Source organism: Coregonus clupeaformis, chromosome 4 (genome assembly GCF_020615455.1).
Source record: "Coregonus clupeaformis isolate EN_2021a chromosome 4, ASM2061545v1, whole genome shotgun sequence".
NCBI lineage: Eukaryota > Metazoa > Chordata > Actinopteri > Salmoniformes > Salmonidae > Coregonus > Coregonus clupeaformis.
The window spans coordinates 9,733,465-9,759,883 of record NC_059195.1 but is presented as its reverse complement, the minus strand read 5'-3'; the positions used below and the strand labels follow the sequence as shown (position 1 = coordinate 9,759,883).

Sequence of the window (26,419 nt, the reverse complement as noted above, 5' to 3'; positions counted from 1 at the left end):
TGTAGGGTCTTTCGATATGTAGCTTGTACTGGATCTGTTCAGAGGGGAAAATAAACAATTCAGGTGCAGTTGCCGCATTAATTTGTAGGTATCTACTTTCAATTTGAAGGCATACATGTTTTGAGTGGTGAAGAACGACAGTTCCATACTTAGCATAGACTCCTGCGTCGGACATTGCGCAATGCTTTGCATCGTCATCACATGCTCCAGGCTGCAGTAGACTCGCCATTTGGCTTGCGTCTCCAAGTTTCATCACTGCAAGTTTAAAGGCCATACAATTAAAATGATGCATAAGGTCACATAATTTTATACTTCACTGTGGGAACGTGGCGGAAATGCCTGTCATGTTAATATGCTTTTCAGTTTGCTGCCATGACTGGTTTCACATTTATCTCCAGCGATCAGAAGGAAAAATAATCTAAAACAATTGCTATTTGTATTTACAATCTCATTCTCCAAAACGGATTACTCATTTACCTAGCTCTTATCGATTTAGAAATTACAGTGCATGGAGAATGGTGTTATTTCCATCAGAAACTAGATGTTTTTCCGCTTGGAACCGACAGGTTCGCCCGACCTTATTCATGGTTTCCTCTTGCGTAAAGGTGGTGGAATTATGAAGGAAATAAGTCAAACTCAGAATATAGCGTGTCTGTAGACACACCTCTGCCACACCTCCATTTCTGTGATCTCCACCCAAAACGAATACCTGGCTGGCACATGCGTTTCCCCATGCTAAATTCAAAGTCAGAATATGCTTAGAGCAGCCTCACGAGTGGCATAGTGGTCTAAGGCACTGCATCGCAGTGCTTGAAACGTCATTACAGAACCGGGTTCGATCCCGGATTGTGTCGCGACTGGGAGACCCATGAGGCGGCGCACTATTGGCCCAGCGTCGTCTGGATTAGGGGAGGGTTTGGCTGGCCAGGATGTCCTTGTCCCATTGCACTCTAGCAACTCCTGTGGGGGACCTAAACGAGATTTGGTTGAGATTTGCCCCACCTTGCAGTCAAAACATTTTCATGTTTATTTCCTGCTTTTCTACACATTTTGCTATGGGGAGTAGAGAAAGTGTTGCAGTTTTAAACCAAGCTTTCTGCAATTCTACATATGTTTCCATGGGGCAGATAGAAGTTTAGCCATTTTATAACAAATGTCATGCAATTCTACTCATTTTGCCATGGGGCAGAGATGAATTGTATTCAGTTTTACAGCTAATTTCCTTAAATTGTACCCATTTTGCCATGGAGTGGAGAGACATTTTAGCAGTTTTAAATGCAAATCTACACATTTTGCCAATACTTATGTCATGTTAATGATATCTGAGCGAGAGTGCCAAACAAAATCTATGGCGGCCCCCTGGAGGTCAGGGCCCCTGGGCACATTGCCTGCGTGCCCGGTCGGTATTCGGCCATGATAGCTGGCTAGACTAATTTACCAATCTAAAAATTGTTCGCTGACATGGCTAATTGAGTGACTGTCAGTGACTGACATAACAAGAGAAAAACTGCTGATGCACAATACAATTTTGAAATGGCACCTTGTGCATTTAAGCAATAATGCCTGAGAACCCGGGAATTATAGGGTGACAACTCCCGACAAGGGCTGTTTGGAGGCCCGATAATTCCCGGGTTCGAGAGCATTATTGCTTTTATAACACTTTTGCCAACTTATTTATGAAAATATTAATTAAATGTTTTCATTAAAAACATTATTTTAACAAGTAAATTAGTTGCTACCCAAGTGGGCTGGTCGTTAGTTATTTTCTCATGTTTTGACCCAGTCATTAATTCTAATCGTTCTATTCATTTGATGTTGCTATGCTAAACAAATCATTGGCATGTAGATAGCTAGCAGAGATTCAATGATGATGAGAGACAAGAACTTCAATAAATAATGATTTAATAAATATCTTATAGGCCTACATAGGCAACAACTATTATGGTTGGCGAGCCCGAGCTAACCAAGCTAGTTGGTGATTTTAATAGTGATGTTTCTGTTGATGGCACAGGAGTGGAAGCACTGTGCATGGTCCTGGCACTGTTTGGTGACAGCCAGTGCTTTCCTCTTCTTTACTGGCATGGGAGAGATTGCATTTGTAAAATGATACATTGTTGCACAAGTCTTAGAGGTAGACAGGTAAGTTTATACAACCCCCAACTATTGCAAACCAAATAGTAGCATGGAAAAGTAATGTGTAGACGCTTGTTTCCTGAGGGAGATAAAGGTTATGAATTTCCTGCCTGGTCTGCGGACAGTGGAATTATGACATTAACACATCATGGTATTTTGTCCCACAACTCCCGCATATCAACCAATCAGCATCCAGGATCCAAACAACCTGTTTTATAATATACTATTATAACTCTCAACAGTAAATTGAGACCCGGCTGAGTTCCCTAGCGGCCAGTGCCCTTATGCCTAGATACCACAGCCATAAAGTCAGATTCCACAGATACAAAGTCAAAAATGTGCCTTTTGGTCTTAATTTAAGATTAGGGTTAGGCATATGGTTAGCAGTGTGGTTAAGGTGTAAAATCTGAATAGCACACATACACAATCTCTTGGGCCAGTTTCTCAGACACAGATTAAGATAAATAAATATATAATCAGCATTTATTGGCCTTCAGAAAGTATTCATACCCCTTGACTTACTCCACATTGTTGTGTTACAGCCTGAATTAAAAATTGATTACATATTTTTTTCCCCCACCCATCTACAAACAATACCCCATAATGACAAAGTGAAAACATGTTTTAAGAAATGTTTGCAAATGTATTGAAAAAGAAATATCTTATTGACATAAGTATTCACACCCCTGAGTCAATACTTTGTAGAAACACCTTTGGCTGTGATTAAAGCTTTAAATCGTCTTGGGTATGTCTGTATCAGCTTTGCACATCTGGATTGTACAATATTTGAACATTCTAATTATTTTAATTCCTTGCAGATTTTCTCAAGCTCTGTTAAGTTAGAAGGGAAGCGGCGGTGAACAGCAATCTTCAAGTCTTTCCACAGATTTTCAATGGGATTCAAGCCTGGGCTTTGGCTGGGCCACTTGAGGACTTTCACATTCTTGTTCTGAAGGCATTCAAGCATTGCTTTGGCTGTATGCTTGGGCTCATTGTCCTGTTGGAACGTAAATCTTTGCCCCAGTCTAAAGTTCTCATCAAGGATTTGCCTGTATTTGGCTCCATTCATTGTTCCCTCTATCCTTACTAGTCTCACAGTCACTGCTGCTGAAAAGCATCCCCATAGCATGATGCTGCCACCACCATGCTTCACGGTAGGGATGTTAGACTGGTGATGAGCTGTGCTTGGTTTTCTCCAGACATAGCGCTTTGCATTCAGGCCAAAAAGTAAAATCTTTATCTCATCAGACCACAGAATCTTTTGCCTTATGCTCTCAGTCCCTCACGTGCATTTTTGCCAACTCCAGGCATGCTTTCATGTGCCTTTTTCTCAGGAATGGCTTCCGTCTGGCCATTCTCCCATAAAGCCCAGATTGGTGAAGTGCTGTAGAGACTGTTGTCCTTCTGGCAGGTTCTCCCATCTCAGCCAATGAACTCTGTAGTTCTGTCAGAGTGGTCATTGAGTTCTTGGTCACCTCCCTGACCAAGGTCTTTCTTGCCTGGTTGCTCAGTTTGGTCGGACAGCCAGTTCTAGACAGAGTCTGGGTAGTTCCATATTTTTTCAATTTCCCAATGATGGAGACCACTGTGCTCTTGGAAACTTTCAACACTAAACAAATTGTTTTATACCATTACCAAGATATACAGTGCATTCGGAAAGTATTCAGACACCTTTACTTTTTCCACATTTTGTTACGTTACAACCTTATTCTAAAATTGATTAAATTGTTTTTCCCCACATTAATATACACACAATACCCCACAATGACAAAGCAAAAACAGGTTTCTAGATATTTTTGCATAGAAAATACTTTAAAAATACTGAAATATAACATTTACATAAGTATTCAGACCCTTTACTCAGTACTTTGTTGAACCACCTTTGGCAGAGATTACAGCCTGGAGTCTTCTTGGGTATGACACTACAAGCTTGGCACACCTGTATTTGGGGAGTTTCTCCCATTCTTCAGATCCTCTCAAGCTCTGTCAGGTTGGATGGGGAGCGTCGCTGCACAGCTATTTTCAGGTCTCTCCAGATTTGTTAGATCGTGTTCAAGTCCGGGCTCTGGCTGGGCCACTCAAGGACATTCAGAGACTTGTCCCGAAGCCACTCCCGTGTTGTCTGTGTGCTTAGGGTCGTTGTCCTGTTGGAAGGTGAACCTTCGCCCCCAGTCTGAGGTCCTGAGCACTCTGGAGCAGGTTTCCATCAAGGATCTCTCTGTACTTTGCTCCGTTCATCTTTCCCTCGATCCTGACTAGTCTCCCAGTCCCTGCCGCTGAAAAACATCCCCACAGTATGATGCTTGGCAAGATGCAGACGTGTCGCTTGGCATTCAGGCCAAAGAGTTAAGTCTTGGTTTCATCAGAGCAGAGAATCTTGTTTCTCATGATCTGAGAGTCCTTTAGGTGCCTTTTGGCAAACTCCAAGCAGGCTGTCATGTACCTTTTACTGAGGAGTGGCTTCCATCTGGCCACTCTACCATAAAGGCCTGATTGGTGGAGTGCTGCAGAGATGGTTGTCCTTCTGGAAGGTTCTCCCCATCTCAACAGAGGAACTCTGGAGCTCTGTCAGAATGACCATCGGGTTCTTGGTCACCTCCCTGACCAAGGCCCTTCTCCCCAGATTGCTCAGTTTGGCCGGGCGGCCAGCTCTAGGAAGAGTCTTGGTGGTTCCAAACTTCTTCCATTTAAGAACGATGGAGGCCACTGTGGTCTTGGGGACCTTCAATGCTGCAGAAATGTTTTGGTACCCTTCCCCAGATCTGTGCCTCGACACAATCCTGTCTCTGAGCTCTACAGACAATTCCTTCAACCTCATGGCTTGGTTTTTGCTCTGCCATGCACTGTCAACTGTGGGACCTTATATAGACAGGTGTGTTCCTTTCCAAATCATGTCCAATCAATTGAATGTACCACAGGTGGACTCCAATAAAGTTGTAGAAACATCTCAAGGATGATCAATGGAACCAGGATGAACCTGAGCTCAATTTCAAGACCCATAGCAAAATGTCTGAAACCTTTCTGAATGCACTTATCACAATTCTATCTATGAGCTCTACAGATAGTTCCTTGGACTTCATGGTATAGTTTCTGCTCTGACATGCACTGTCAACTGTGCACATGGACATTTCCAATCAATTGAATTCGCCACTGGTGGACAGACTCCAATCATGTTGTAGTGACATCTCAAGCAATGGAAACTGGTGGGAGGAGCAATAGGATTATGGGCTTGTTGTAATGGCTGGAATGGAATTAAAGAAACAGAGTCAAACATGTGGTTTGAATATGTTTGATGTGTTTGATACCGTTCCAATTATTCCATTCCAGCCTTTACAATAAGCCCTTCCTCCTATAGGTCCTCCCACCAGCCTCCATTGATCTCAAGGATGATCAAAGGAAATTGGATGCACCTGAGCTCAATTTGGAGTGTCATAGCAAAGTGTGAATACTTATCTAAATGAGATATTTCTGCATTTAATTTTCAATAAATCTGCAAAAATCTCTAAAAACATGTTTTCACTTTGTCATTATGGGGTATTGTGTGTAGATGAAAAAAAAAAGGTAATCAATTTTGAATTCAAAGCTGTAACACAATAAAATGTGGAATAAGTCAAGGAGTATGAATACTTTCTGAAGGCACTGTATATTTATCTCTGAGGCCCTACTTAAAACCAGGCCAAGGTTTCCAGGTTAAGACAAAAACAACTTTCTTTTTGTATGAACAGTTTGAACAGTCATGGAGCTAAATATTTGATTTATTTCACACTAACCATGCATCATGAATTTATATATTTTTAAAAATGTTTGGTCTTAACCCGCAAATTTGGACTTTGCGGTTGATTGAATGTGACTCTAGGTTGCCCTCTAGTGTGACAGCGCACCTGTAATAGGCTTTTCAGCTGAAGAGAGGATTTTTTAAAACTATAGCTCTTTATATAAACCAACATTTACATAGGCCGCAGTATTGTGATATATTTAGCCATGGGCGAGGTTGATGGGTTTTATTTAACAAATTCTGTGATTCAGTCAGATACTGAAAGGGTGCTATGCGTATGCATTTCTGACGTTCGTGTTTCATTGGGGTGGAGCTAGAGACCACTGACACGTAAGAATCCTGCTTTGATTTTAAGGTAGAGACTACTTAGGCCAACATCTTTTTAGAAGCGAAGGATGGTATTTTTAAATATAGCCAGCTGCTAATATTTTCTATTTGGCTTGATGTATATAATTATCCAAAGCGGCTTACATTAGGGTGTGTGTAGGCTGTAGAAAGGGTCGACGTAGTCAACGATGAAAATGAGATTATCAATGTTTATTTCTCTGCTGAGGCCGATTGGGCCGGTTATTATCGGTATTTCTTTGGGATTTACCTTAAGTTTACTTAGTGTGAATTGGGTGGAGGAACCTTGTTTCCTCAACAGGAAAGCGAGTGAAGAAATAACTTTGCCCCAAGATGGGAATTCAAAAGGAGCGAGGAGACCGAATTCGATATCGACGGTCAACGATGTGGACGCCGAGGAAGATTTTGAGCCAAGAATAGTGCCATATAAACCAGTCCAACAAACCAAACCAAATAAACTTTTTCGGTAAGGATTTAAAAAATCATGGTTGAAACCGGAATAGGTCAAATGTGTTATTATAAACATGCTACAACAGTGTAGCCTAGATCTTTATTTTTCCAGTTGACTGTGATGTCTGTGCCACTCTTGCCCGGATAACTAAAGAATGGATATTAGGCTATGTTGCCAGTTTCCCCAAGAAAACTCGTTACAATGTTGCCAATTGTCCTTCAGCAGTATATGAGCCTAGGTTAATTAACGTAGGCATGGTTGTTTCCCCATCTTTCTTAATCCGTTTTTCAATTGGTTTGCATTATTTTTAACTCATACGCCTATTAGATGTCAAGCACACTTAAACAACATCAGATAGCAATTTATGAATAATATGCTTTTTTTATGTAGGCAATTAGCACACTCACATGTAACATTACATTGGAAATCAGTCAGTATTGGAGTCTGCTGTTATTGTGCCCACAAACACAGAAACATCTTTGAAAGGCCAATTTTCCTGAAATGTTTAACTAATTGTACATTCGGTCTCCAGCTACCAGAGTACTACATACAGTATTTTTTTGCCATAACAAATTATTGAAAAGTTGTATTGATATAGTCTACCTACTGTATGTGCAATAATATTCGGAGAATGGCTTGCATTGAACATTGTGCCATGTGCTTGACTAACCATGTGTAGCATGCACAGCCAAGTTATACATTATGGTGTTGTTGTGGTATATTACCCTCAAACTATAATTTATTTTCAACAGTATTTGGGCAAATAATGTTGGCATTGGGAGTAACTATAACTATACCATGTCATTACAACTGTATTCTGTGCTGTAACATGACTTACTTACTTAGTTCTCTGGGTCCCTGGTGGGACATAAGGCTGAAACAATATTCTGCCAATGGAGTCTGTCTTTGGCTACAGCTTGAAGAAACCCATCTCTACTAGTTCAGCCTGTAACATGAAGAACAACCAAAATGTTATTAGACAAAATATGCAAGGATGTCTTCTCATCATGACCTTCACAGCAGTGTCTGTGTAACAGTATTTGGTTTAATCAGAATAAAAAAAATACATATAAAAACATGTATTTTTTGTTTTCATTCATTTCATGGGGTTATAGGACATTTTTCCCCTACACATTCCATGTGTCCTCATGGACAGCTAGCCAGTAAAAGAGATGTGCAGGGTAGATGTGTTTGTGGATTCACCTTGTCACACAGACGGGCTGCTTCATTACATGAGATAGAGCTTTGAGCTGCTGGGCCTTGGCCCTCTGGTGCGAACTCGTAAATCTTGGACTCTGTCCAACATCCAGGTTTCAAAGGCAGACAATCCTTAATCATATCCCAGAAGGACACTTGAACTAACCATAGCAAAACAATTACGGATGTGCTTATCTACTGTGTGAATGGTTGCAATTGTTCGAACGTTGAGCATAAGAACATGCATGAAAGGGTAAAGCTTTCGCATGATGAACGAAGACTTAATTCTTAAATAATTGAAATGCTAAGCTGCAATTGAAATACCAGTATGTTTGCAGTACTGTATATAAATATATGTACAATATATGTGTTTTTGTATACTTGTTTCTCTAGCTTTAACTTTTCACATTGAAAATAGCAGCAATCACTTCATGAGAATGTGTATGTTTTCCAGGGCTAAGTACATCAGTACAGAGCTGGGGATCCGGGAGCGCCTCTTCGTAGGAATCCTGACGTCCAAAAGTACCATCAACACTCTGGGAGTGGCCGTGAACCGCACCATCAGCCACCACCTGGACACTGTGGTCTTCTTCACTGGCATGCGCAACCGCAAAGTGCCTCACGGCATGTTCGTGGTCACCCATGGGGACGAGAGGCTCATATGGAACATGTTCCAGACCATCAAGTACATCTTAGAGCACTATATCCATGAGTATGACTGGTTCTATCTTGCCCAGGACGACACATACACAGAGGCAGACAGGATCAAACAGCTGGTGGCTCACCTGAGCATGGACCAGGAGCTTTACATGGGCAGTCCTGAGGGGTTTATAGGTGGGGAGATGGATGGGAGGTACTGCTACGGTGGGTTTGGATACATCCTGTCCCGTACCCTGCTACTCCGGCTCAAACCTTTCCTGGAGAACTGTAGGAATGACATCCTGAGTGCCAGGCCTGACGAGTGGCTGGGCAGATGCACCATTGATTATGCCAACACCAACTGTGTGGATGAGCATGAGGTAGGCTATGTATTATGGTGTTGTACAAATAAGTTCCATGGAGTGAGTTATGTTCCATGGGTTTATGATCCCTTTGTCCAAGAGATTAGACCTAGTCCTAGACTAAGATGCATTCTTAATAGAGATTCTCTATTCAAAGTGTTTTTTAGTCCATGACTAGGCTTAATCTGTGTCCGAGAAAGCAGCCCCAAGTATTTCTCAGGAAGTGAATGTTTCTTGTGTCAACAAACCAGACCTGGTTTGAATACATATGTCAAATACTTGAGCGGCACTTGATTTAGTTCGTTCAGTACAATAGAACAAATGGAATAGTCACAAAAGTGGACATTTTAAGTATTTGATATATGTATTTGGCCCAGGTCTGCTCTGAATTGAAACCACAAGTCAACTGTCTTTCACTGGCATCTCCCCCAAAAAGATGAAACAGAGCCTGACTTTATGAGGCCTCATAAACTTTACACTGCCCTCCAACATGTAACTCAATCCATCAGTATAATAGGCTGGTTCCTGCTCAGTGAAAGCTTGACACACACACACACACACACAATATAGCAAACATTGAAGACGGTATACTACAACATCGGCATGATAAGATCCATCTTTCAAGATCCACCAGCCTCATGTTCAAACACTTTCTTTCCAAACCACATTTGTCTTGAAATGAATAAATACAAATTATAATAGTGACATCTATAGAATAAGGCATGTTGCACCATAGTAGTGCTATAACATAGTTATAATATCCATCAGTGTTTTAACACTGCATTCTCTATAGAGACAGAGAGTTGTCTGACTGGCTGTCTTTCTCTTCACACTGTGGCCCCTGATGGTACTTGTCCTCTCTGCTGTGACAGAGAGCTTTGCTTCTCATGTTCTGCACTGACAGTCAGGGCCCCAGTGGAGCCCTGTCAGTCACAACGCTTGTCCAAGTGACAGTTTAACCTCTTAAGGATCGGACCCTTTTTTCAATTTTCGCCTAAAATGACATACCCAAATCTAACTGCCTGTAGCTCAGGACCTGAAGCAAGGATATTCATATTATTGATACCATTTGAAAGGATCACTTTGAAGTTTGTGCAAATGTGAAAATACGTTTTTTTGTTTGTTTTTTGTTGCATCATCTTTGAAATGCAAGAGAAAGGCCACAATATAAAATTGCAGTTTAGGCGCAATTTAGATTTTGGCCACTAGATGGCAGCAGTGTGTGTGCAAAGTTTCAGACTATTTTGTATCAAGTCTGCCCAAATGTGCCGAATTGGTCAATTGATACATTTTCAAATGCATAACTATAGAGAACATACAAAAATGATATGGTAATACAAAATGTAAGTTTACACACTTCCATGAATGTCATACATGATGGATCATTAGCTTATACACTAACTTTCACACATCTAGATGGCCGGGTGGGGTGGATGTGGAGCCAGAGACAGCAGGGGTTCAAACTGTAGAACCCAGTTTGTACATTTTAATATAAAAATGGATTTTATCAAACAAAACTATGCTACATTTTATCTCTGGGACCCTTAGGATGACAAATCAGAGCAAGATTACTGAATGTAAGTACACTATTTACCTTCAGAGGTGAATGTATCAAACCAGTTGCCGTGATAAGTTTTTTGTTGTGCACTCTCCTCAAACAATAGCATGATATTTTTTTAACTGTAATAGCTACTGGACAGTGCAGTTAGATTAACAATAATTTAAGCTTTCTGCCCATATAAGACATGTCGTAGAAAGTTTGCTGTTACTTACAACAGTCATGCTAATCACATTAGCGCACGTTAGCTCAACCGTCCCATATATGGGACACAATCCCATAGAGGTTAAAGACTGTGTACCTTTAAACTAACTACACTGATTTAATTTATTTGTATATGTTACCCTTTTTTGCTCATAGTGTCTCCCTTTCACATTACACCTGAATTTGTTCCAACAATATCACCAGTTATACACCATTCTATAACAATACTATTTTAGAACATTTTTACATAATGAGTAGTTAATTCAAGACAGTTTATGAGTGTGCCTAAACTTTTTCCTGTGGCATGTTAACTTCTATACCATTTTCTCTCCTGAGGTCTGGCATTTGAGCAGGAAAACATCTTGTTTAAGAGTCTGTAGAGGAACAGAAACAGAGGGCCTGTTTCACTGCTGAATGGTTGGTCATCATGCCTCAGGGCCAGCACAACTCCATCAGGGACCGACCTATCTATGAAGGGAGAAGTAGGGGAAAGGTCAGAAGAAAAAACATGGGAGAGTGTTATTTGGAAGTGTGACTCACATTCCACATAACTGCATTTGTAACACTCATAGAGAATATAAAAAAAGGTTACTCAGTTATGTGTAGCAGTGACAGATTCTTTAGATCTTTGCAATTCTTGAGATGTTTAGTTGTTAACACATTTTCCAGTACGACGGTCGGTGACCTCTGCTCATGCGACTTAATTCTTTGTTCTTTTAATAGCTTGATCAGATCGGATTCACTTTTTCTTCGGACCCCTTCCTAATTGGTTAACTTCTTAAGGTGCTTACTGTGTTTATCGTAAATGGTCGTCGCTTTAGATTGAGTGGATTCTTATTACTTATTATGGTCATTTAGGTGTTATTCGTATACTGATTCCTCTTAAGTTGTTGACACCATACATTCTAGCAGTGTTTTTCCTATTAACCATTTCGAAACGTTTGTTAAGGGCATTTCCATGAAAAACGACCCATGAGAACCAACGTGAAGTTCATAGGAGCATGTCAAATAAGGTGTCAGCTAAGTCTATATATATTTTTTTAATGAATGCATTATTTATTTTTTCAACCATTTATTATCCTAAATATTAGGAACAGGCAAGGGCTTTGATTTCTGGTCAAACAGATGGAAAAGGGATCTTAGAAAACATCTACCAGAGATAGTCTTAAATTATTAGAAATACAGTGGGGTCCAAAATTATTGACACCTTTGATAAAGATTAGCAAAGATTACTGTATAAAATAAATAATTCAAATACTGAGCTATATTGTATGCTAAACAAATTAGGAAATTATATTATTTTATACTAATACAATTGCTCAGAGTAAGGTTTTGTTTAAAAACGTATACTTTTTTTCCCTCAAAAAGGTAGGGGTCAAGATTGACACCCCTGTTTTCAATACCTCACCTTGTGAGGATAGCGACACAGCTTTTTTCTAAAATGTTTTATGAGTTGAGAACACATTGGGAGGGATCTTGGACCATTCCTCCATACAGAATCCTTCCAGATACTTGATATCCTTCATCTGCGTTTACGGACAGCACTCTTCAATTACGTTGTATACTGATTGAGAGGATCAGGTCTGTCTGTCTATTAGCGCAGCCGATGTGCCCTTTATAGTGTGAGCGCACTGTGCATGCCTCTTGCCTGCTCCACTACTCATTGCTAGAGCACTGGGAGTCTAGGCTACATTATTTTAGCTCGCCGCTCATGCTACACAGAAGTTAACACACTTGAATAATGCAATATGTAGAAATGTATTTACTGTTCGCAAAATAATGTCCATAAAGTCTATAACACTTTACAATGCAAGAAGATACCGGTAGCTTCCAGCTTTTTTAGACTAACTTTCCTTGCTAGTTTACAGCAAAAGCTAACATCAATTCACTACCCTAGTACCTTGTTTGTGATAATGTGAGCCATAATGCAAAATATGCTGATTTCAAAGCTGATTGTCACCAAAAACTTTTAATTCAGTTAATCGTCTCTCCCTCACCTCTAAAGATAGCCTACTTTTGTCTGTGTCACATCCCTCCCCTCACCGATCTCAACTGGACAGTGCAGTGGGAATGTGCCTTGTGAATGACGTCATTACTGGGTCTTTAAGAGAGAGTGGGCACTTTTATATAATAATATATTTCTACTTCTATGCAAATGTTGTTGATCAGTACAATAAAATAAGTCCCAAATGGAAGGGAAACAGATTGTTTGTAATCTGTAGCCAATGAAATCAGTGCAAACAAGCTCAAAAACTCAATGCATGCACACACTCCTATTTAATATGCATTCACCTGTATTGTTAACAGCCCTAGGCTACATCTTGATTTACACAGTTTATCAATAGAGATTTACAAAAACATATGGAAATGTCTGCTCTACCCAAAATTACAACCAAATAATTGCAGCCTTACCGCAAAAATGGAAGAAGAAAGTGGAAGGGGGAGAAAGTAAGGAACTTGTCTGTCGGCCTTGCATTAAAGAACATAATTGGAAGGAAAAAAAGGAAAACTGTGATAAATAAAAAAGTATATCAGTTTCATTTAAGGACCAAAGGATTGACAGCCGTCCCATATAGATTGCAAAATAGTTGGGAAGAGATTTTAGACGTACCGATCCCATGGCATAGTGTTTATGAACTGATACGCAAAACGACACCGGATTCAAAACTTAGAATCTTTCAATTTAAATTATTATATAAAATTCTTGCTACCAATAGAATGTTATTTATATGGGGGATACAATCTTCCCAGCTCTGCAGATTTTGCTGCGAAGAGACAGAATCATTAGATCATTTGTTTTGGGACTGTCCATTTGTAGCTTGTTTTTGGACACGGGTCCAGGAATAGCTAAATGATTGCAATATTTACCTGTAGCTAACCTTGCAGATATCATTACTGGGTGATCTGAAAAGTCATAGTCAATCGATCAATAATATAATAATACTTTTAGCAAAAATGTTTGTTCAATTCACAATCTGTAGAAACAATGAGAATAGAAGGGTTCAGAACATTTGTAAGACATCACAGTACAGTTGAAATACACTGCTCAAAAAAATAAAGGGAACACTAAAATAACACATCCTAGATATGAATGAATGAAATAATCTTATTAAATACTTTTTTCTTTACATAGTTGAATGTGCTGACAACAATATCACACACAAATTATCAATGAAAATCAAATTCATCAACCAATGGAGGTCTGGATTTGGAGTCACCCTCAAAATTAAAGTGGAAAACCACACTACAGGCTGATCCAACTTTGATGTAATGTCCTTAAAACTAGTCAAAATGAGGCTCAGTAGTGTGTGTGGCCTCCACGTGCCTGTGTAACCTCCCTACAATGCCTGGGCATGCTCCTGATGAGGTGGCGGATGGTCTCCTGAGGGATCTCCTCCCAGACCTGGACTAAAGCATCCGCCAACTCCTGGACAGTCTGTGGTGCAACGTGGCGTTGGTGGATGGAGCGAGACATGATGTCCCAAATGTGCTCAATTGGATTCAGGTCTGGGGAACGGGCGGGCCAGTCCATAGCATCAATGCCTTCCTCTTGCAGGAACTGCTGACACACTCCAGCCACATGAGGTCTAGCATTGTATTGCATTAGGAGGAACCCAGGGCCAACCGCACCAGCATATGGTCTCACAAGGGGTCTGAGGATCTCATCTCGGTACCTAATGGCAGTCAGGCTACCTCTGGCGAGCACATGGAGGGCTGTGCGGCCCCCCAAAGAAATGCCACCCCACACCATGACTGACCCACCGCCAAACTGGTCATGCTGGAGGATGTTGCAGGCAGCAGAACGTTCTCCACGGGCGTCTCCAGACTCTGTCACGTCTGTCACGTGCTCAGTGTGAACCTGCTTTTATCTGTGAAGAGCACAGGGCGCCAGTGGCGAATTTGCCAATCTTGGTGTTCTCTGGCAAATGCCAAACGTCCTGCACGGTGTTGGGCTGTAAGCACAACCCCCACCTGTGGACGTCGGGCCCTCATACCACCCTCATGGAGTCTGTTTCTGACCGTTTGAGCAGACACATGCACATTTGTGGCCTGCTGGAGGTCATTTTGCAGGGCTCTGGCAGTGCTCCTCCTGCTCCTCCCTGCACAAAGGCGGAGGTAGCAGTCCTGCTGCTGGGTTGTTGCCCTCCTACGGCCTCCTCCACGTCTCCTGATGTACTGGCCTGTCTCCTGGTAGCGCCTCCATGCTCTGGACACTACGCTGACAGACACAGCAAACCTTCTTGCCACAGCTCGCTTTGATGTGCCATCCTGGATGAGCTGCACTACCTGAGCCACTTGTGTGGGTTGTAGACTCCGACTCATGCTACCACTAGAGTGAAAGCACCGCCAGCATTCAAAAGTGACCAAAACATCAGCCAGGAAGCATAGGAACTGAGAAGTGGTCTTTGGTCACCACCTGCAAAACCAGTCCTTTATTGGGGTGTCTTGCTAACTGTCTTTGGTCACCACCTGCAAAACCAGTCCTTTATTGGGGGTGTCTTGCTAACTGCCTATAATTTCCACCTGTTGTCTATTCCATTTGCACAACAGCATGTGAAATGTATTGTCAATCAGTGTTGCTTCCTAAGTGGACAGTTTGATTTCACAGAAGTGTGATTGACTTGGAGTTACATTGTGTTGTTTAAGTGTTCCCTTAATTTTTTTTAGCAGTGTATATATGGCAAATATAAATCCTATATGGATGGTGTTAAGAGATAGATGGGAGGTGTTGAATGGAATTGAAGGATGGGACTAATAACTAACAACAAATAATAACAAGATAACTAATAATGTAAGCATACTGTGTCAATAATAAGTATATAGGTTGTAGGTTGAGAGCTTTTGTGAAAGAGATATGGCATATAGAAGCAAACCGGATGGACATCATGAAAATGATCAGAGAGGTTGAGAGTAGAAGAAGTTCAGGAGAAAAAACGAACAAAATATAATTATTGTAAAATGGACTGTGTCCATAAAATGTAGATAGTAAGTATAAGCTGGAAGTAGAGGCCTAAGGATTGTTGTTCACTAGTTTACTCCAAGTAGGGAAAGGGTGGCAGGGTTGGAAAGTAATAAAGGGGAATATATATTTTTTAAAGGACAAGTATGTGTATGTGTGTATGTATGTGTGTATATGTATATATAAAATAAAAAATAAATGCCATTTAGCAGACGCTTTTATCCAAAGCGACTTACAGTCATGCGTGCATACATTTTTTTTATTATTTTTGTGTATGGGTGGTCCCGGGGATCGAACCCACTACCTTAGCGTTACAAGCGCCGTGCTCTACCAGCTGAGCTACAGAGGACCACATATGTATGTGTACAGTGGGGAGAACAAGTATTTGATACACTGCCGATTTTGCAGGTTTTCCTACTTACAAAGCATGTAGAGGTCTGTAATTTTTTATCATAGGTACACTTCAACTGTGAGAGACGGAATCTAAAACAAAAATCCAGAAAATCACATTGTATGATTTTAAAGTAATTAATTTGCATTTTATTGCATGACATAAGTATTTGATTTGATACATCAGAAAAGCAGAACTTAATATTTGGTACAGAAACCTTTGTTTGCAATTACAGAGATCATACGTTTCCTGTAGGTCTTGACCAGGTTTGCACACACTGCAGCAGGGATTTTGGCCCACTCCTCCATACAGACCTTCTCCAGATCCTTCAGGTTTCGGGGCTGTCGCTGGGCAATACAGACTTTCAGCTCCCTCCAAAGATTTTCTATTGTGTTCAGGTCTGGAGACTGGCTAGGCCACTCCAGGACCTTGAGATGCTTCTTACGGAGCCACTCCTTAGTTGCCCTGGCTGTGTGTTTCGGGTCGTTGTCATGCTGGAAGACCCAGCCACGACCCATCTTCAATGCTCTTACTGAGGGAAGGAGGTTGTTGGCCAAAATCTCGCGATACATGGCCCCATCCATCCTCCCCTCAATACGGTGCAGTCGTCCTGTCCCCTTTGCAGAAAAGCATCCCCAAAGAATGATTTTTCCACCTCCATGCTTCACGGTTGGGATGGTGTTCTTGGGGTTGTACTCATCCTTCTTCTTCCTCCAAACATGGCGAGTGGAGTTTAGACCAAAAAGCTCTATTTTTGTTTCATCAGACCACATGACCTTCTCCCATTCCTCCTATGGATCATCCAGATGGTCATTGGCAAACTTCAGACGGGCCTGGACATGCGCTGGCTTGAGCAGGGGGACCTTGCGTGCACTGCAGGATTTTAATCCATGACGGCGTAGTGTGTTACTAATGGTTTTCTTTGAGACTGTGGTCCCAGCTCTCTTCAGGTCATTGACCAGGTCCTGCTGTGTAGTTCTGGGCTGATCCCTCACCTTCCTCATGATCATTGATGCCCCACGAGGTGAGATCTTGCATGGAGCCCCAGACTGAGGGTGATTGACCGTCATCTTGAACTTCTTCCATTTCCTAATAATTGCGCCAACAGTTATTGCCTTCTCACCAAGCTGCTTGCCTATTGTCCTGTATCCCATCCCAGCCTTGTGCAGGTCTACAATTGTATCCCTGATGTCCTTAAACAGCTCTCTGGTCTTGGCCATTGTGGAGAGGTTGGAGTCTGTTTGATTGAGTGTGTGGACAGGTTTCTTTTATACAGGTAACGAGTTTAAACAGGTGCAGTTAATACAGGTAATGAGTGGAGAACAGGAGAGATTCTTAAAGAAAAACTAACAGGTCTGTGAGAGCTGGAATTCTTACCGGTTGGTAGGTGATCAAATACTTATGTCATGCAATAAAATGCAAATGAATTACTTAAAAATCATACAATGTGATTTTCTGGATTTTTGTTTTAGATTCCGTCTCTCACAGTTGAAGTGTACCTATGATAAAAATTACAGACCTCTACATGCTTTGTAAGTAGGAAAACCTGCAAAATCGGCAGTGTATCAAATACTTGTTCTCCCCACTGTATGTGTGTGTTTGTGTGTGTGTGATATATATATATATATATATATATATATATATATATATATATATATATATATATATATATATATATATACACACATGTGTATACAGTGGAGGAAAAAAGTATTTAGTCAGCCACCAATTGTGCAAGTTCTCCCACTTAAAAAGATGAGAGAGGCCTGTAATTTTCATCATAGGTACACGTCATCTATGACAGACAAATTGAGAAAAAAAATCCAGAAAATCACATTGTAGGATTTTTAATGAATTTATTTGCAAATTATGGTGGAAAATAAGTATTTGGTCACCTACAAACAAGCAAGATTTCTGGCTCTCACAGACCTGTAACTTCTTCTTTAAGAGGCTCCTCTGTCTTCCACTCATTACCTGTATTAATGGCACCTGTTTGAACTTGTTATCAGTATAAAAGACACCTGTCCACAACCTCAAACAGTCACACTCCAAACTCCACTATGGCCAAGACCAAAGAGCTGTCAAAGGACACCAGAAACAAAATTGTAGACCTGCACCAGGCTGGGAAGACTGAATCTGCAATAGGTAAGCAGCTTGGTTTGAAGAAATCAACTGTGGGAGCAATTATTAGGAAATGGAAGACATACAAGACCACTAATAATCTCCCTCGATCTGGGGCTCCACGCAAGATCTCACCCCGTGGGGTCAAAATGATCACAAGAACGGTGAGCAAAAATCCCAGAACCACACGGGGGGACCTAGTGAATGACCTGCAGAGAGCTGGGACCAAAGTAACAAAGCCTACCATCAGTAACACACTACGCCGCCAGGGACTCAAATCCTGCAGTGCCAGACGTGTCCCCCTGCTTAAGCCAGTACATGTCCAGGCCCGTCTGAAGTTTGCTAGAGTGCATTTGGATGATCCAGAAGAGGATTGGGAGAATGTCATATGGTCAGATGAAACCAAAATATAACTTTTTGGTAAAAACTCAACTCGTTGTTTTTGGAGGACAAAGAATGCTGAGTTGCATCCAAAGAACACCAAACCTACTGTGAAGCATGGGGGTGGAAACATCATGCTTTGGGGCTGTTTTTCTGCAAAGGGACCAGGACGACTGATCCGTGTAAAGGAAAGAATGAATGGGGCCATGTATCGTGAGATTTTGAGTGAAAACCTCCTTCCATCAGCAAGGGCATTGAAGATGAAACGTGGCTGGGTCTTTCAGCATGACAATGATCCCAAACACACCGCCCGGGCAACGAAGGAGTGGCTTCGTAAGAAGCATTTCAAGGTCCTGGAGTGGCCTAGCCAGTCTCCAGATCTCAACCCCATAGAAAATCTTTGGAGGGAGTTGAAAGTCGGTTATGCCCAGCGACAGCCCCAAAACATCACTGCTCTAGAGGAGATCTGCGTGGAGGAATGGGCCAAAATACCAGCAACAGTGTGTGAAAACCTTGTGAAGACTTACAGAAAACATTTGACCTGTGTCATTGCCAACAAAGGGTATATAACAAAGTATTGAGAAACTTTTGTTATTGACCAAATACTTATTTTCCACCATAATTTGCAAATAAATTCATAAAAAATCCTACAATGTGATTTTCTGGATTTTTTTTTTCTCATTTTGTCTGTCATAGTTGACGTGTACCTGTGATGAAAATTACAGGCCTCTCTCATCTTTTTAAGTGGGAGAAATTGCACAATTGGTGGCTGACTAAATACGTTTTTTTCCCCACTGTATGTATGTGTATATGTATGTATGTATGTATGTATGTATGTATGTGAATTTTTTTTTAATAAATAGAGATTTATCATTCAAATAAATGATTACCATTATGTTATTATGTAGTTAGATTGGTAAAAATAAAGTCTAATTAATTGTTTGAGTGTATAATTGATTCATTAATGCAGACATGGCAGTCTCAGATTTTTTTTTTTTACATCAAATTTAACTCAAAAGATGCCTAATGATTGAAAAGAGCAGTAGCTGATTTTATCTGTCTGGATCATGTGCCATTCTGTGACTTCGGCTAATACACCTTTTTTGCCGTGGTATCGTTTTGGTATCAAGTGTCATGATGGTATAGAGTATCGTGATACTTAATCTGGTATCAAAGTCAAAATACTTTGTTACGTGAAATGAGAATGTATGAGCAGAAAAGAACCCCATACTTATTGTAAAATATGGTGGTGGATCTTTGATGTTACTGGGCTATTTTGCTTGTTAAGGTTAAAACATAAAAAACAAATGTTTTCTTTCCCATTTAATTTGATTCAAAACCAAGCATAGCGTCCCCTCCCCCCAATGAAGCATTCGCCAGGTAGCAGCTTATCAAAAAAGTATTTGGCTCTTGAGACTGTTTTGAAATAAATATGAATCACCAAAGTATTACTAAAATATCAAGTTTGGGAGCAGCAAAACAGTGAGCGGACATCCCCTTTTAATCATTATTTCAGCCAGCTCCCATTATTATTTTGATTGTGCGTTTAACCCCCTCCATGTACAGTACGTGTCCATATGCCCATCAGAAACGAGAGTTGAGATGATGCCGGTGAACCTCGTATTTAGAAACATTTACATTATTTTCCTGTAACAATTGCTTGTTTTCCATTTCATTTCATTTGATTAAAACCCAAACCTTTTTAGAATGATTCACCATCCTTGACTTTATGGTGGAGAACGTCCATGGCAATGCAATTTAGGAGCCGTCTGCTATTTCTGGAGAAGTGCGAATACGATCTGTATGATCCTTCCATGATGTTTATAAAACATTATATTTGGGAGCAGTAGCCTATAACGGAGTGGACATTCCCCCTTTCTCTTTATATTGGCTCCTGTGAAAAGTTTGGATGTGCGTAAAACCTTCCATAGTCTACATTGTCTTACTATTAAATGCCGGGTCGCAATTATGGTGTATGTACTATATTTAAATCAAGTTGTTTAGTTTTGATTAGAATTATTCTTTTTTTTTTCAGCCATATTAATAATGACTTTAATCTTGCTTATTTTCAGACATGGCAGGCATAATGCAATTTACAGTAGGCCTAGCCCATATATCAGTGTGAACGCTATGTTAAACAATGTTGAAGTCATGCAATTACATAGAACAACATGTTCAACATATTTAGCAAAGATAGGGTAGGCCTACATACATTTTGTTTCTGTAGGCTATTTAACAAACGAGACTATAATGGACTAACATTCAAATTGGAGTTGATGACAATGCAAGTCACAACTTGAAACAACCACATATTTAGCCATGGAGCATGTTCTGATTGGCCTCAACACACCTACAACGTATTTATTAATCAAAACCCAGCCCTTTTGCGCCACCGCCAGCTAGTGCGCCCATAATTCCCACTGAAAATAGCAAAAATATTTCTGACACACCCCCGGACCTATAGTGCTACCACCAGCGTTAAGATTTACATTGCGTTAGGTTTGTTGAAATACAGCCCAAAGATTTATATCTTATCTGTTTGTTTTCACCCAATTTCACCACTTTGCTAAATGTATGTCGATTATTTTTTTCAGGGGCTGCAGTACTACCGTTACGAGATGGGCAAGAACTCAGATCCGAGTAAGGAGGAGAATATGCAGTTTAAGAATGCCTTGACTGTCCACCCGGTGTCTGACCCTGAGCAGATGTACAGACTACACAAGCACTTCACTGAGATCGAACTGCAGAGGACATACGATGAGATCGAGAAGCTACAGGTAAAAACAGTCTGAACCTGAACACCACAAAACATCCTCTGTTCAGTGAACACTGACTGTAGTCTGTCTCCCTGTCTGTTTTAATTTAACATCAAGCGCTGAAGGCTTATTTATTTCTGTACAATATTTGTTTTGTGAATGACTCCGCTGTCTTGGTTGGACATGAGCAGCTTTTAATTGTAGCCATACAGTATCACTGAGTACGGTTACATGCACACAATTATTGTGATAATAGATTATTGTGAATAGTCAGATTTAATATAATAGTTCAATTTAAACGTTTACATGCTTTGCAAGAATAACTATTTCCTTAATAATCCTGTTTACATGGGCACATCTGAAGTCAGGCTACCTGATGGGACTTTGATAAATGCAGAAAATCGCCAATCAACATAAATTTGTGAAGCCTATTTGATTCTGAGTTTGGACATAAAGTTTGTATGGGGAAACTATTTCTAAGATGCATACTTTCAGTTTTTCCAAACTCACTTCACTCACGTGAAAGAAGGAAGCTTGCGCTGTTTGTGCTAGCACATGTGCAGATCAAATACAGTAACTGATTAAGGCATTTACATGTCCTAATAATTCTAAAGATTGTTCAGAAAACCAGTTGTTTTAATCAGCGTATGCTTACTTCGATTATGACCTTACACCGATTAAGATAAGCAGAGTAAGGTGTTTACATGACCAATGCCATACTCGGCCTACTGCCATAATCCGTTTGATATTAAATGATTAGTGTGCATGTAAACGTACACACTGTCAGATTTTGACTTTTCAGAGGTATTTTATTTATTTACATCTCATGTATCCACAGGCAGAGATAAAGAATGTGAGCGAAGTGGCTTATGATGGCAACCGGAGCTCCCAGTGGCCCATTGGGATCAATCCTCCCTTTGAGCCCAAGTCTCGCTTCGAGGTCCTTCGATGGGACTACTTCACAGAGGAACAGGTGTATTCCTGCATCGACGGCTCCCCCAAGTGTGAACTGCGCGGTATTGATCGGTTGGACGTGGCCGACGTCATCGAGATAGCCATGGAGGAGCTGAACAAGAAGTACAAGCCTGTCCTCCACTTGAAGAAGCAGCAGCTGATCAACGGCTACCGGCGCTTCGACCCCACTCGGGGCATGGAGTACACCCTGGACCTGCAGCTGGAGGTAGTCAACCAGAAAGGCCGCAGTCGCTCCATCACCAAGAGGGTCCACCTGGTGCGTCCCCTGAGTCGCATCGAGATCATCCCCATGCCTTACGTCACAGAGGCCACCAGAGTTCACATCATATTACCGCTGACCCTTCAGGATCGGGGTTACGTCAACCATTTTCTTGAAGTGTTTGCCGCGAATTCGTTTGAGACCAGTGAAAACGCCATCTTGACTTTCCTGTTCATCTACGACCCATTCGAGGCCCAGCAGGTCAACCAGAATGACATCTTCGCCAGTGTTAAAACCCAGATCAACACCTACGAACGCAAGTATCCGACAGTGAAGATCCCGTGGATAAGTGTCAAGACCGAAAACCCTTCTCAAATCAAATTCATGGACATCATCTCGAAGAAGCACCCAGTAGAAACGCTATTCTTCATCACTAACGTCAACACCAACGTCAACTCAGAGTTCCTCAACCGTTGCCGCATGAACTCCATCAACAACTGGCAGGTGTTCTTCCCAATCCACTTCCAGGACTACAACCCTGACATCGCCTTCCACAACCAGGAGCCCCCACCCACAGTAGACCTGGTCAAGGACGCCGGACACTTTGACCGCAGTTCGTTCGAGGAGGCGTGCTTCTACAACTCTGACTACATGGCGACGCGCACACGCATGGCCTCCGACGTGCAGGAGAACGAGGAGATCCTGGAGACCTTGGATATCTACGATATGTTTGTCAAGTACTCAATCCTGCATGTGTTCAGGGCTGTGGAACCAGCCTTGCACCAAAAGTACCGCTACCAGGCCTGTAACCCTCGGCTAAGTGAAGACATCTACCACAGGTGTGTCCAGAGCAACCTGGATGGCCTGGGAGCCCGTTCCCAGCTCGCCATGCTGTTATTTGAACAAGAGCAAGGAAATAGCACTTGATCACACCCCCCTTAGAAACTTTACATAGAATGTGTGTGTGATTGGGTGTATGGGTGCATGTGATTGTGTGTATGTGTTCATGTGTTTGCGTGCGTGTGATTGTGTGCGTGTCTGTTTTAAAACTAATGCAGTACATTCCTAGAAGGAAACTTTAAAAAAACTAAATACAAAAAACTATGCGTTTGTTTCGAACATTGAAATTATTTTAAACCTTTGATTTGGTGGTCATGCAGGGATGCCTATATCAATATTTTTTTATATATTAGAAAAGTTCAATGTACATTTGATGTGGCTCTCAAGGGTATGGCTTTAAACCTGCACAGCTTTTGATACTTGGTCATTTGCAGTTAAGTAATCACTACTAAAGCACATCTCAATATGTGTGCCTTTTAATGTCTGTCAGTCCTCTTATATTTTCATGTCCATTGTCATATCAAGCTAAATAAGTAGAGATTTACATGTATATATTTATCAATATTTGAGGCCCCTTATTTCCACACTACACATTTCATATTTTAATGTGTAAGCTGGCATCTGAAATATAGATTCACTCTACTCAGAGGTTAAACGGAAGAAAGCTTTATGGCACTGACATCATCAGATGCAGCATGCGATTACTATTAGGCTAAGAGGATTGGACAGTATTTCTCGGTACTGTAGGTCCCCATAGGTGAGTTAGCAAACTAGCCTGTAGGGTCTCTTTAGGAGGTTGCAACATTACACATCCTTTAAAAAAGAAAGCATATGATTGCCTGTTATTTAGAATAGGAAATCATGTAATCTTTTTCCGTTACATTTCTATCTGCAACACTCTGAATGTTTCACCTCTCTAAATACACCCCTGGTTAGATACTGTATGTTTCTCTGACCATATTGCTGGAGAGTCCTTGAAAAGAACTGAGAGGCCAACTTTGTGACTGGACTATTTCACAGTATTTGCTGGTTTCAGTATGTTACACACTAAAATGTAATCTCAATATATTAAAGTAGCAATTTGAAATCAGTTGAATTTAAGAATGTAGTTATTGAGGGCAATCAGGATTGTGGTATGTCATGTATAAGTTGGTAGTCAACATTGTTACATGAATGTTATTACATTTCTATTGCATCACAATATACCTGAAGATATACATAGTTTGAAATCACATTGATATTGACATTTCCCTGCACCATTTCTGTCAAGTTATTATAATGATAATAATCACAATTATTATTTTAATTATTGTATATATACATTTAAATTGTACCACATTGTAGCCCTCAATATGTAATAGTTTAGCATCAAGCAAATAGCTGTACACCCCATTTCCACTCAATAATGTGCAACCAGAGGCCTTTTGAGTAGGTGCAGCAGGTACTAGTAACCTGAGATTGAAACGTCATCTCAGGTAAAATATGTGCAATACTATATACATACATACATACATACAGTGGGGGAAAAAGTATTTAGTCAGCCACCAATTGTGCAAGTTCTCGCACTTAAAAAGATGAGAGAGGCCTGTAATTTTCATCATAGGTACACGTCAACTATGACAGACAAAATGAGAAAAATAAATCCCGAAAATCACATTGTAGGATTTTTTATGAATTTATTTGCAAATTATGGTGGAAAATAAGTATTTGGTCAATAACAAAAGTTTCTCAATACTTTGTTATATACCCTTTGGTATATGACACAGGTCAAACGTTTTCTGTAAGTCTTCACAAGGATTTCACACACTGTTGCTGGTATTTTGGCCCATTCCTCCATGCAGATCTCCTCTAGAGCAGTGATGTTTTGGGGCTGTCGCTGGGCAACACGGACTTTCAACTCCCTCCAAAGATTTTCTATGGGGTTGAGATCTGGAGACTGGCTAGGCCACTCCAGGACCTTGAAATGGTTCTTACGAAGCCACTCCTTCGTTGCCCGGGCGGTGTGTTTGGGATCATTGTCATGCTGAAAGACCCAGCCACGTTTCATCTTCAATGCCCTTACTGATGGAAGGAGGTTTTCACTCAAAATCTCACTATACATGGCCCCATTCATTCTTTCCTTTACACGGATCAGTCGTCCTGGTCCCTTTGCAGAAAAACAGCCCCAAAGCATGATGTTTCCACCCCCATGCTTCACAGTAGGTATGGTGGCGCAGTGGTCTAAGGCACTGCATCGCAGTGCTAGCTGTGCCACTAGAGATCCTGGTTCGAATCCAGGCTCTGTCGCAGCCGGCCGCGACCGGGAGACTCATGGGCGGCACACAATTTGGCCCAGCGTCGTCCAGGGTAGGGGAGGGAATGGCCGGCAGGGATGTAGCTCAGTTGATAGAGCATGGCGTTTGCAACGCCAGGGTTGTGGGTTTGATTCCCACGGGCGGCCAGTATGAAAAAAAAAAATATATATATATATATATGTATTCACTAACTGTAAGTCGCTCTGGATAAGAGCGTCTGCTAAATGACGGAAATGTAAATGTGTTCTTTGGATGCAACTCAGCATTCTTTGTCCTCCAAACACGACGAGTTGAGTTTTTACCAAAAAGTTATATTTTGGTTTCATCTGACCATATGACATTCTCCCAATCCTCTTCTGGATCATCCAAATGCACTCTAGCAAACTTCAGACGGGCCTGGACATGTACTGGCTTAAGCAGGGGGACACGTCTGGCACTGCAGGATTTGAGTCCCTGGCGGCGTAGTGTGTTACTGATGGTAGGCTTTGTTACTTTGGACCCAGCTCTCTGCAGGTCATTCACTAGGTCCCCCCGTGTGGTTCTGGGATTTTTGCTCACCGTTCTTGTGATCATTTTGACCCCACGGGGTGAGATCTTGCGTGGAGCCCCAGATCGAGGGAGATTATTAGTGGTCTTGTATGTCTTCCATTTCCTAATAATTGCTCCCACAGTTGATTTCTTCAAACCAAGCTGCTTACCTATTGCAGATTCAGTCTTCCCAGCCTGGTGCAGGTCTACAATTTTGTTTCTGGTGTCCTTTGACAGCTCTTTGGCATTGGCCATACTGGAGTTTGGAGTGTGACTGTTTGAGGTTGTGGACAGGTGTCTTTTATACTGA

General features: G+C 41.2%; 1 protein-coding gene across 1 annotated transcript; it reads left to right on the top strand.

The window, feature by feature from the left end:
• Positions 1-6,224: 6,224 nt before the first annotated feature.
• Positions 6,225-24,833, top strand: LOC121551645 (chondroitin sulfate synthase 2). Its single transcript, XM_041864355.1, has 4 exons — positions 6,225-6,719; positions 8,356-8,920; positions 21,112-21,294; positions 22,112-24,833. The coding sequence occupies exons 1-4, from the start codon at positions 6,424-6,426 to the stop codon at positions 23,372-23,374; spliced, it is 2,307 nt and encodes a 768-aa protein (XP_041720289.1). The 5' UTR covers positions 6,225-6,423; the 3' UTR covers positions 23,375-24,833.
• Positions 24,834-26,419: the final 1,586 nt, after the last annotated feature.

Coding starts and splice junctions, on each gene's coding strand:
- LOC121551645 (XM_041864355.1), top strand. CDS start 6,424: ATGAAAATGAGATTATCAATGTTTATTTCTCTGCTGAGGCCGATTGGG. Junction 6,720..8,355: donor AAACCAAATAAACTTTTTCG/GTAAGGATTTAA, acceptor TATGTTTTCCAG/GGCTAAGTACATCAGTACAG. Junction 8,921..21,111: donor ACTGTGTGGATGAGCATGAG/GTAGGCTATGTA, acceptor TATTTTTTTCAG/GGGCTGCAGTACTACCGTTA.